At 32.2% G+C, this 11,653-nt stretch overlaps 1 protein-coding gene across 1 annotated transcript in view; it reads left to right on the top strand.

The window, feature by feature from the left end:
- The first annotated feature begins 1,300 nt into the window (after positions 1–1,300).
- The window catches only part of LOC139492064 (protocadherin Fat 3-like), a 45,115-nt gene continuing 34,762 nt past the window's right edge, over positions 1,301–11,653 (top strand). Inside the window, exons 1-2 of the mRNA XM_071280226.1 lie at positions 1,301–1,344; positions 10,679–10,815. Coding sequence (XP_071136327.1) covers positions 1,301–1,344; positions 10,679–10,815 — 181 coding nt within the window. The remainder of the gene's footprint in view (positions 1,345–10,678; positions 10,816–11,653) is intronic.

Raw genomic sequence — 11,653 nt, 5'->3', positions numbered from 1 at the left:
AAATGACGAAACATTTTCATATTATTAAGTTATGTTGGGAACAAAAATATGTTTATCAGAAATCATTGAAGAGATGTTTTTATAACACACGATGTTATTTTGCACTCGTTAATATCCACGTATTTATCATGTTTATAGGTGTTATAAACCCAAAACGAAAGTTACGGAAATCTAATGCCCTTACGGTTATCGCGATGTAAAATTATTCAGTGGAAAATTCTTCATCTTTTCACCCAAATTAAACCATAAATGCCTTAACATTTTTTTTAAATGTGTTTTTTTTATGAAATACATAGCAAAAAAATGTAGGCCACGAACACTTTTGGCCATGTACGGTAACTCATCAAGAATTGGATGTTGACAATAGTGACTCATCGCATAAGTCAAACTAGACCATAGACCACGTATTGTTATGCATTTAATTTTCTACATTGGCTAGAGGTATAGGGGGAGGGTTGAGATGTTTTACCCCGCCGCAATTTTGTGCCTGTCCTAAGTCAGGAGCCTCTGGACTTTGTTAGTCTTGTATGATTTTTAATTTTAGTTTCTTGTGTATAATTCGGAGTTTAGTATGACGTCCATTATCACTGAAATAGTAAACATATTTTTTAAGGGGCCAGCTTAAAGGACGCCTCCGGGTGCGGAATGTTCTCGCTACATTGAAGACCCATTGGTGGCCTTCGGCTGTTGTCTGCTCTATGGTCGGGTTATTGTCGCTTTGACACATTCCCCATTTCCTTTCTCAATTTTATCAGTACATTTAACCAAAAAAATAGTTCAGAAGTACACCTTTCTATTTTTGTTGGATCAAGGTCAAGGTCCATATTTGTCAGTATTTATTGCAATGATTAATAATAATTCTTTATATTTGCAAAACAGACAAAAACCAATTTTGGTTATGGCAAATACATTGACAAAACAAACATGATCAAACATAATAAAAACTCGACAATATTATAATGACTCTTTAATGATATTTAATAAAAGAAACAAATGCTTTTACATCATTTGGTGTTGATGGATTTAGTATAATCACGAGTTTATCAGTAAAATTAAGTGTATTAAAATTTACATATTTTTGTATATACTGATTTTAGAAAGATTTCTCTTTTATTTTCATTTATTTTACAGTTAAAGAAAAAATGAAATTCATCGTCTAAGATATTACATATTTTACAATTTCTTTTATTTCGTGGTATTTTGGTATATCGTCCAGTTTCTATTAAAAGAGACAATGATCGCTTATTCTATATTTGGTTCACATTTTTCTTGTTTCTTTACTTGGGTGTGATTGGTAGAAATGAAGATTTCTGTCTCTAAAGATATAAAACCATCTAGGACAAGGTAACATAAATTACTGCTGAACGTTTCCATAATTTTTTTTTCAAGAGGCACCTCAAAGTATGATAGTACACTTTCATTATAAAGTATTTTATCATATTCCCTTTTATTGTATTCTATTTTAAATAAAAAGGACAATTTAAGGAAAAACATAAGCGTCAATGAAGAATATATACACATTTGAGAAATAAAAATATTATATTCTATAAACACACTAACAAAGGCCGTAGTCTCCTGACTTGGGATAGGCGCGATTTTTTTTTTAAAAGATCTCAACTCCCCCCCCCCCCCCCCCCCCCAAAAAAAAACAACAAAAAAAGCCCATTAAACAGCAAACACACAGTAAAACTCAGTTTAAAAGAAGCCCGAGTCCGATGTCAGAATAAGTGTTTTTGCTTTTTATTTTTTGTAAATTGACCGAGTAGCCCCAAAACCTACTTTTTTGTTGCTTTTGTTTCTTTCTCAAATGTTTGAATCATACGCTATTGAATGTCCATATTTTGAATGAATTCGATAGTATAAATCAAACATCAAACCAATAGCGTGCACACATTTAACAATTTGTATATTTATTAAGGAAATGACCAAATGACGAACTGTCATTCAAAAATTAGAAATTCTATATTAAAATACACAATAAAGATACTCTGAATTTCAAATAAATCTTGGTTAACCCTTTCTTATGTTATATTATTTATATTTTGATCGTTAACTTACATAATTCAAATAAGAACATAAGTTTACTAACATTACTTGACGTAGTTAAATGAATGAATGTCGATCTGTGAGAACAAATACTTGTTTCAAACCGGTTTTTAATAGAAGGCGCATCTTTTCTTGTGTTCTCTAACAATCAAGGGAAAAATAAACACGCGTTTCCGGTAAGATTTAAAACCGTTATATACACTTATTTTGCTCTTAGATTAATCGAGTATCGTTCTGCCTCTTTATGGTAGATGAATGATCGCACAGCGATTTAGTTACAGTTTTTATTGACGATTTTCCCAATATTCAACTGATTCAGGCATCGTACTATTCAGGAACCGTACTTTGACCTCTAAACGTACACGGTTTTACACATTGTGACTTGGATGGAGAGTTGTCTCATTGGCACTCATTCTACATCTTCTTATTTCTATATGTTTACTATTTCCATATATGAATGAGTCGACAGAAGATGTCTGATTTACGTAAATTACACCACAGGGCCAATGACATAAAAATCATCCAGAGGTCAACATACGGTCTTCAACATGTTAAACCCCGCCACATTCTGTATGTGCCTGTCCCAAGTCTGTTGTCATTTGTTTTTCGTTCATTATTTTGAACATGAATTAAGCCGTTAGCTTTCTCGTTTGAATTGTTTTACATTTGTAATTTCTGGGCCTTTTATGGCTGACTATGCGATATGGTGTCTGCTCATTGTTGAAGGCCTTACGATGACCTTTTATAGTTGTCATTTTTGAGTCATATGGTTTTTCTCATTGGAAATCGTACCTAATCTTCTTTTTTATATTCAAGTAAAGATGGGTATGAATCACAATATAACAAGCTCTTAATTACTCCGAGTCGAAAAAAATAACAAAACTATAACAGATCTGTCATCTTCTGCGTATTCTCAAATTGACGGGGGAAAAAAAAATACTGACAAATATGCCTACTTAGGACAGGCACATGCACAAACGGCGGGTTTAAACTAGGTTTGACGAGATCTTAATTTATTCCTTATTATCTATTAGTCGTTTTGTAGTTAAAGTTGAATCTATATATAATTTCTACGGAAAAGCGATTTGTAAATTGTCAAATAGGCGTAAAACGTTTAACCATGATATGTAGTTTACGTTCTAAAGTGTTTCAATACATGATCATTCTGGTTAATCGTACGGGGAAAAAACTTATTATCAACACATGAACATATCAATTTCAAAGGATTAAACTACAGGGAAAATATCAGCAATTCTACAAAATATTCATGACAAAAACAACATTTAATTTCACGTGATTAGTCCTTTTTTTTTTTTTATTATTTTATCTTAATTAAAGTTAACTTTTTACAAGTATTGATGAATAAACGAACACGACTACCGTTAACAGGAATATCAAAAGTCACAATCCCATAGAACTGTACAAGTCATACACGAGAAAGGCAAATTAAACAAAAAATGGATAGGTATGCAGAGTTATAAAGAAGGAAGAGTCATATTAGCAGGGGAAAAAATCAGTATTGAATATTTGACCAGAATGACCAAGCTATAAAGGGACCCAAACATGACTAGTGTAAAACCATTCAAACGGGAATATTTGTTTGTAGGGTATAAATATTTAACAATAATGGGTAAACATTTACTAATTTTTGTTCAGTCTTTGGTTTAGAATGAAAATAGTTCAATTTTTTTCCGGTATGTAGGAGCTGTTCCTTTTTTTAGCATATAATCTTATGAATTAATTGGATTATTCCTCACAGAATGAAGTTGCTGACGTCAGCCAACAAAAGGTCATTTGTAACCAATTCAAACAACCTTACCATGTTTAGTCTCTACTTTTCATTGATAATAGAAAAGAACTAAAAATTATAACCAATCATATTTGATAATTATGTAAACAATTATTTCTCGGTCATTTTTAAATGACCGGATTTCTATATGCGAACGATCATTTCTGTTTGTTAAATGATGATGCATAGGTATACATGATTTAAAAAATAATAATAATATTGGAATGAACAGTTTACTTCGCCTTTTTCTTGTTTTACTGCAAATATATGGTAAGATTGAAATAAAATTTAGTATATATAATATATCTTAGAAAAAGCTCTTTTTATAGTGTATTTGTTTTGTACTGTTTGTTTCTTGATTTAACATTTTAAAAATGCAAGACCACAAAATTTTAAAACTACGTTAATTTATATCAAAATACACATTGGTTATGTCTACTCTATACAAGTCAAGGATAAGTATAATAATAAAAAAAAAAGGAAAAAAAACCACTGGCAAAATGAAAAAAAAACACAGATATGAAGCAAAACTTTTAAAATTGGAAAAAATATAACAAAATACTTTCGGATCCCGCTTTATAAGTTTGTACATCAGGATTGAAGCAATATGGCAACATAAATTAACCAAACATACGCATTAACATGTCACATAAGAGTCTACAACGATTAGTGTTAGGGTGACATTTGCGCTCGTTTCGCCTTAGATTTGATGAAATTTCTGACTAAATAATTTTAAAAAGTTCATTGCGTAGATCATCGTACAAAGTACACTCTAACAAGACATGTTCCTCAGTTTCAACAATGTTTTTACAGGTTTCGCAAGTCCTTTGTTGCACAGATCTTTTAGAGTACATACAATCTAACTCTCTTTCATCTTGTAACAGTATTAAAACATTTGACTTTTCTACTCTTTATACAAGTATTCCACATTCCAAACTAAAAGACAAATTGAAACAGTTGGTATTACTTTGCTTCATAAAAAAGAATGGCCAACGTAGATACAAGTATCTTGTCTTAGGGAGGGATAAATCATACTTTGTAAAGAATCATTCTGATTCAAACAAAAAATTCTCTGAAATCGAAATTATCAAGATGCTTGATTTCTTGATTGACAACATATTTGTAACGTTCGGAGGACGTGTTTTTCAACAGACTGTCGGCATCCCAATGGGAACAAACTGTGCCCCTCTACTTGCCGACTTGTTTCTTTATTATTATGAGGCTGACTTCTTGCAGGAACTTCTTAGGAAGAAAGATAAGAAGTTAGCAATATCCTTTAACTCTACTTTCCGCTATATAGATGACGTTCTTTCACTAAACAATTCAAAATTTGGTGACTATGTGGAACGCATCTATCCCATCGAATTGGAGATAAAGGATACTACAGATACAGTTAAGTCGGCTTCATATCTTGACTTACATCTAGAAATTGACAATGAGGGTCGGTTGAAAACAAAACTTTACGACAAAAGAGATGATTTCAGCTTTCCAATTGTGAACTTTCCATTTCTAAGTAGCAACATTCCAGCAGCACCTGCACACGGGGTATATATCTCCCAATTGATACGATATTCCCGTGCTTGCATTTCTTATCATGATTTTCTTGATAGAGGGTTACTGCTCACAAGGAAGCTATTGAACCAAGAGTTCCAAATGGTGAAGTTGAAATCATCCCTTCGTAAATTTTACGGACGCCATCACGAGTTGGTTGACCGTTATGGAATAACCGTTTCACAAATGATATCGGATATGTTTCTTACGTCGTAACTACAATCCCCTTCCCTTTCATGAATTTGACCTACCGAATTAGACTATTTACCGGATTTGTAATCACATAAACAACACGACGGGTGCCACATGTGGAGCAGGATCTGCTTACCCTTCCGGAGCACCTGAGATCACCCCTAGTTTTTGGTGGGGTTCGTGTTGTTTATTCTTTATTTTTTTATGTTGTGTCATGTGTACTATTGTTTTTCTGTTTGTCTTTTTTCATTTTTAGCCATGGCGTTGTCAGTTTGTTTTAGATTTATGAGTTTGACTGTCCCTTTGGTATCTTTCGTCCCTCTTTTTTTTGCACGGGTAGCCTCTCAAATCGTCCAGTCTCTAGGCGGATCGGTGCAACACCACACCGAAACTGCGCGTATGCTCTTCTATGCGATGGAACTATCACTTTTTACATGTATTCCTCGATGTGTAATGACGTTTTAAAAGTTCTATATGTCCCCAACTTATTTCCACCGTTACCAAGTTTTATTGAGATTGTTTGACCATTCATTGTATAATTTAGATAAAAGTTTGTCATATAGTACATCCTTAACTTAGGCTTTATCCACATTTTCAGCGTTATACAGGATCATCATGTCTGCTGATAAAAAATGTTGACGGATTCTATAGTTCCAGTTTTTACATTTACGTGCGTTCAAGCTACACACTTCTGACCACTTGAAATTTTTTAGTTAAGTCTATTACGGTTCATGCTTTTTAGCCTACACCACTGGTTACTGACACTGTTCCGTTGTTTTATATTAGCTGGTATCCATCCCGAGTCACCGATTATCGCCGTGTTTGGTGTATATCGTCCAACACCCATAAAAAAGCGAATCGTTTTATTCTGAACCGCGTTTACACAGGAAAAGTTTTTATCTCCCCATACTGCTGCTCCATAGCTGATAATACAGTATAAACAAAAACGACCCCATTGCTAATTCTAATCCAAAGCATTATATATAATGGGCGTTTTTCAATAAAAGCGTAACTTTCAGACCTAAAAAAAATGGAAAATCAACTTGTCTAAAATTTAATTTCAAGAGTTATTTTGAATACTTCTATAATAGACCTGTTTGTAAACAAAAAGTGCAATCTTAAATATTCTTTAAAATGATATTATTTTCATAATTTGTGTACTGTTTCGTACGAAATTTCTTCTAAACACACATATTTTTTGCAATTTTAAATGTTTCCTATAGACATTCCAGTTTGTTTACTTTAAATACTAGAAAAATATCATTTTTTTTTCTGAATTGGAAAACCATTTTTATCGATAAAGATTAGACAGTACTTCACATATGAAGGTTCAACTCACGTTTCGTAGTGGACAACACCGTTTCGTAGTGGACAACACCGTTTCGTAGTGGACAAAAAGTTTCGTAGTAGACATCAACCCTATTATATGTTAATAAAAACATAATAAAAATTACATGAAACTAACCCTTGTTATTTGTTTTGCACGAATATCATTGAAAAAAGATTTAAAAAAAAACTCCATGGTAGTGGTAGTGTCCACTACGAAACGTTTTTCTCCCATACTTGTTTCGTAAGGGACCGTTTCATAAGGGACGTATTCGCATGTTTTATTTTTTCCCCACAATCCCTATATTGCAATAATAACAAGACTGATTGTATTCATCAAAGCATTTATCAAGCTGTACACTGATATTTTTTTCATAATTTTAAAACCAGATACTGAAGGAGATTTGACCCGTTTCGTAGGGGACATTATCAAAAATACGGTATCACTCTGGTCCATTTGGTGTGCTCAATTTTTCTTACCAACAATTTTTTTGCCATTATAAAAGCATCACTTCTTTTGTAAGACCCTAATGTATATATCTCTTGCAAACAAAAATTACATTGATTTTATAAAACTGTTTATTGGCAAATTTTAATGACTTCGTTTCGTAGTGGACATTTTGTGAGGGACACACCTTCTGAAATTAAAAAACCTATATTGAAATGTGTTTATTAGAATATGTTGGCTCTGAACATACTTTTGAATTATTAAAGAACTTATGTAAAGTAAAAAAACATTTATTTCTTCATTTTTTTACGATATTTTAGAGTATGAATGTTGAACAGGCGGTCTAGGGACATGCGGTTTTGGTTGTTTTGGACCATTCAGGAGTCAATATCTTATCAATCCCTCTAAAAATAAACTGTTTCTTTGCTTAAAAATGTTAAATCTAATTCAATATACTGACTGCACAAAAAATTACTTGCAAAGATCAAACACATTTTTTTTAAAGTGGATAGGACAAGAAAATACGTTTTTATTGAAAAACGCCCATATATATATAAGTGACATAAAGATATGAATGTTGGTCAGTGAATGAATGCTTGTCAATGGTTTAAAAGTAGGAATAATAAATACAACAGATTTACTATTTATGTTTGATTTTATTTAAGAATTAAAAGTTTCTATTTTTAACAAAGAAAGCGCTTCATAATTAAAATTTGCACACTCTTATTATAGGATTAAACGCCTTTTAAAAGGATTTTTTTGGTGTATAAACTCGACCAATTCACTCACAAACAGACTTTTATGATATGTTTGTGAGTGACTTGGTCCAGTTTATACACCAATAAAATCCTTTAAAAAGGCGTTTAATCCTTATAATTCTTTAACATTAGAAATAGGAATATATGTTTCCACACTCATAACCTCTATCCCACGTAAGTTGTATATTTGTGTCATTGCATAGGCCTGGCGCATGAATTTAATTGTTGGCTTACGCAAAAATATGTACCCTTGAAATTTGCAATCTGATAAAAATAAACTACAAAAATTCTTATTATTATTCAAACGATTTTTTATTTTTTTTGTTATTTGTTTTAACGATTAACGTGAAGTGAAATAAATTTTGTTAACGTCTGTGTTATTATCGCCGCCATCTTGTTTACATTGGTTATGAAAAGAAGTTCGGTCAACGTCGTCTATCGAAAAATAAACCAACGTCAAGATCAACTACCGGAAGTCCTCTCGACCAATCATATCAACGTATTCCCTAATATGCAAATTATATACGAATTATAACGCTTTAAAATTACAAAAAGAAGCATATTTTTTTTTGGATAATTATAGTTTGCGACAACCATGAAATACGTCCACGAAATAACTAATTAGATCAAACCTTTTGACTATTTCTGTATGCATTTTTTATTCAACGTTGTCACGGAGAGGACAATTATCTATAGATGTTGCATTTCATACGGAAATTATATATGACATTTTGCTGTGCATACAGGTTTTGTGTCATGAATGAATGCCCAATATCCTTTGTTTTCTCTCTATTCGATGAACTGTAAGGATAGCAGCATATACTTAAAGATGTCATACTTTACTTTCTTAATGCATATTTCTACATCAATACAAAAAGCGTACTATTTCCTTGATCAGTTAAAAAAGTCCAACATTTTTTTTTATTGAAATCACTTGGTGGAAAACCAGTGGACAGTTTTTTTCTGCAAGTAAACATTACATTCACTCTGAAGTTAAAGTTTTAAAAAAACAAAAAAAAACTTTCTTAAACTATCCTGGTTTTGTACCAAACTTGGATAGAAGGTTGATTATGATAAACAAAAAAAAGCCAGTATCTAGTTGACGGAAATTTTGTAAAAGATATTTACTGTTTTCCGTTTATTACTTTCAAATGAACATAGTTTTTTCTTCCAGTTAATATAACATGCAGTCTACAGTTAACGTTTTAAAAACATTTTTAAGATTCATAAATCATCCTTGATTTTTACCAAACTTGGACAGTACATAGGAAATTTTTATAAAAAATTGTTTCCACACTTTTATTGATTCTACGACTACTGACGATAAATATTCATTTCTGTTCTCGTACTGTGAAAACCATACTCCTAACAACAAAGTAATTATATATATATATTGATATACATGTACCTGTGTACGCTGTTTTATTTAACAATATGTCGTCCCAGGTTAGAATTGTCTTTTTGACACTGTTCCTATATTTAAAAAAAAAAATATTTATTAATCCTTTAATTATATTGTGTCATTGATCACACTTAGTCGTTCAGTTCATATTTACTTGCTTTTGTTTAATTATCTTTTTGACCGACTTAAGCCATTTCAATTGATATTTTATAGTGTGTCTTTTCATGTTATAATAATACCATTGGCGGATCCAAAAAGGGGGGGGGGGTGGTTGGAACCCCCTTGTTTTGGACGATCAATGTATTTGAATGGGGATAAATAGGTGGACCCCCCCCTTGTCCTGGGTTGGGAACCCCCTTTTTTAAATGGTTGGATCCGCCCCTGTAATACATTACTGTCTCAGGATAGGGTAAAATTGGCTCCTGTTAAATCCGCCGCATTGAGGCTGTTGTTCAGAGGTTGTCGTTTGATGGTGTGGTTTATATGATCAGTTTCTCGTTTTTATAGATTTTACCGCTGGTCATTTTAGGGACCTTTATAGTTTGCTATTCTGTATGAGCCAAGGTTTCGTGTTGAAGACCGTACTTATAATTGTTAACCTTTTATACATTGTGACTTGGATGGAGAGTTGTCTCATTGTAACTCGTACCACATCTTCTTATTTATAATTATAAGTCTTCAACATGCCCACATACAGAATCTCACAAAGACTTTCATAATTCATTAACATACCTATATACTTTCAAAATATTCGGTTATGGGACATCATAAGTTTAGATCTGCAAGTGTTGAAATCCCTCATGCGCTGTAAATTGGATTTGTTTTAGTTTATGAATGATCTATACACCTCCGCGGTACACTTTAAAGTAAAAATCGTACTTGAAAAGATAACATTATTTAACGGTTAAACATTTTCACTTAATGTTTTGCGCGGATGTTTTGCAGTTACAAGTAACGCTTTTGATTTTACAATTTAGACAAGCAGTTTATATCCGCAATTTTATTTTAGGGAACAAATAAAACCAAGGTAAAACTAAATGTTGTGTTTTGTGTAGGCCTACTGTTTGTCTTTGCATCGTTTTTAATTTTTGTTGTTGTGGCATTTGCATTTTTTTCAACATTTTATGGATAGTTGATAGCAAATTAGTTTCATCCTAATTTTACAGTCAAACAATACCCTTTAACATAGATTTTAATACTATTTACTTTACAGGTATTAGTGGTATCACGCCATGTACCGGTAATGATTATGTTGGGGAACAGGATCCTAAAAAGAAAAAAGAACATACTGATGCCGAAACAGGTAAATATAAGATCCTTTTTCTAACTTAAATGTCACTAAGACGGATGATACTAGAGGGAGAGTCAAACTCATAGATTGAAAATAAATTGACAACGCCATGGCTAAAAATAAAAAGACAAATAATAGTATAGATACAATACAATACAATATTCTATTAACGTCTCAGCTTTTATAAAGCAATTCATAACACATTGTTATAGAAGACACAACATAGAAAACTAAAGAATAGGCAACACGAACCCCGCCAAAAACTTGGGGTGATCTCCGGGGTGCTCCGGAAGTGTAGCAAATACTGCTCCGCATGTGGAATTATGAAATAATTCTTTCATGCCATGCTCTATATGCTAATTTTAACATGGGTAGGCATTATGTGTGTCAATATCTTAATACCGAGCGTCAATGCCTTCCCATGTTAAAATGAGCATAGAGCATGGCATGATAGAATTATTTATATTCTAATAGGAATACTTTAAACTTTTGTACTTCGAAGCGGACCTATAATACACGCTCGAAATGTCGACATTTTGATTGAAGAGCCAAAACCGTTATAGTAAATCGACAGTTTAACGACAAAAAAACCAAAAAAAACCGGGCTCATGTAAACTTACTTTAATAATGTTTTAATTTAATATACTAGCGAGAAACACCAACAAAAATGTCCAAGTTGATCTCCAGCGTTGTTCAAAATTCATCTGACGTTGTAATTTCAATTGTTCAGCCCATGTTTTATTGGAATTAGAACATGACTTTGTATGCAAAGCTAAAAAAGAACGTCATATTAAAATGGTATTTTTTACTCCATTTTAATTTTCGGGAATCAGAGGTTCTTGACATGGGA

The sequence above is a fragment of the Mytilus edulis genome, chromosome 1 (genome assembly GCF_963676685.1).
Source record: "Mytilus edulis chromosome 1, xbMytEdul2.2, whole genome shotgun sequence".
NCBI lineage: Eukaryota > Metazoa > Mollusca > Bivalvia > Mytilida > Mytilidae > Mytilus > Mytilus edulis.
The sequence above is the reverse complement of the archived record's forward strand: the minus strand, read 5'-3'. Positions and strand labels throughout refer to the sequence as shown.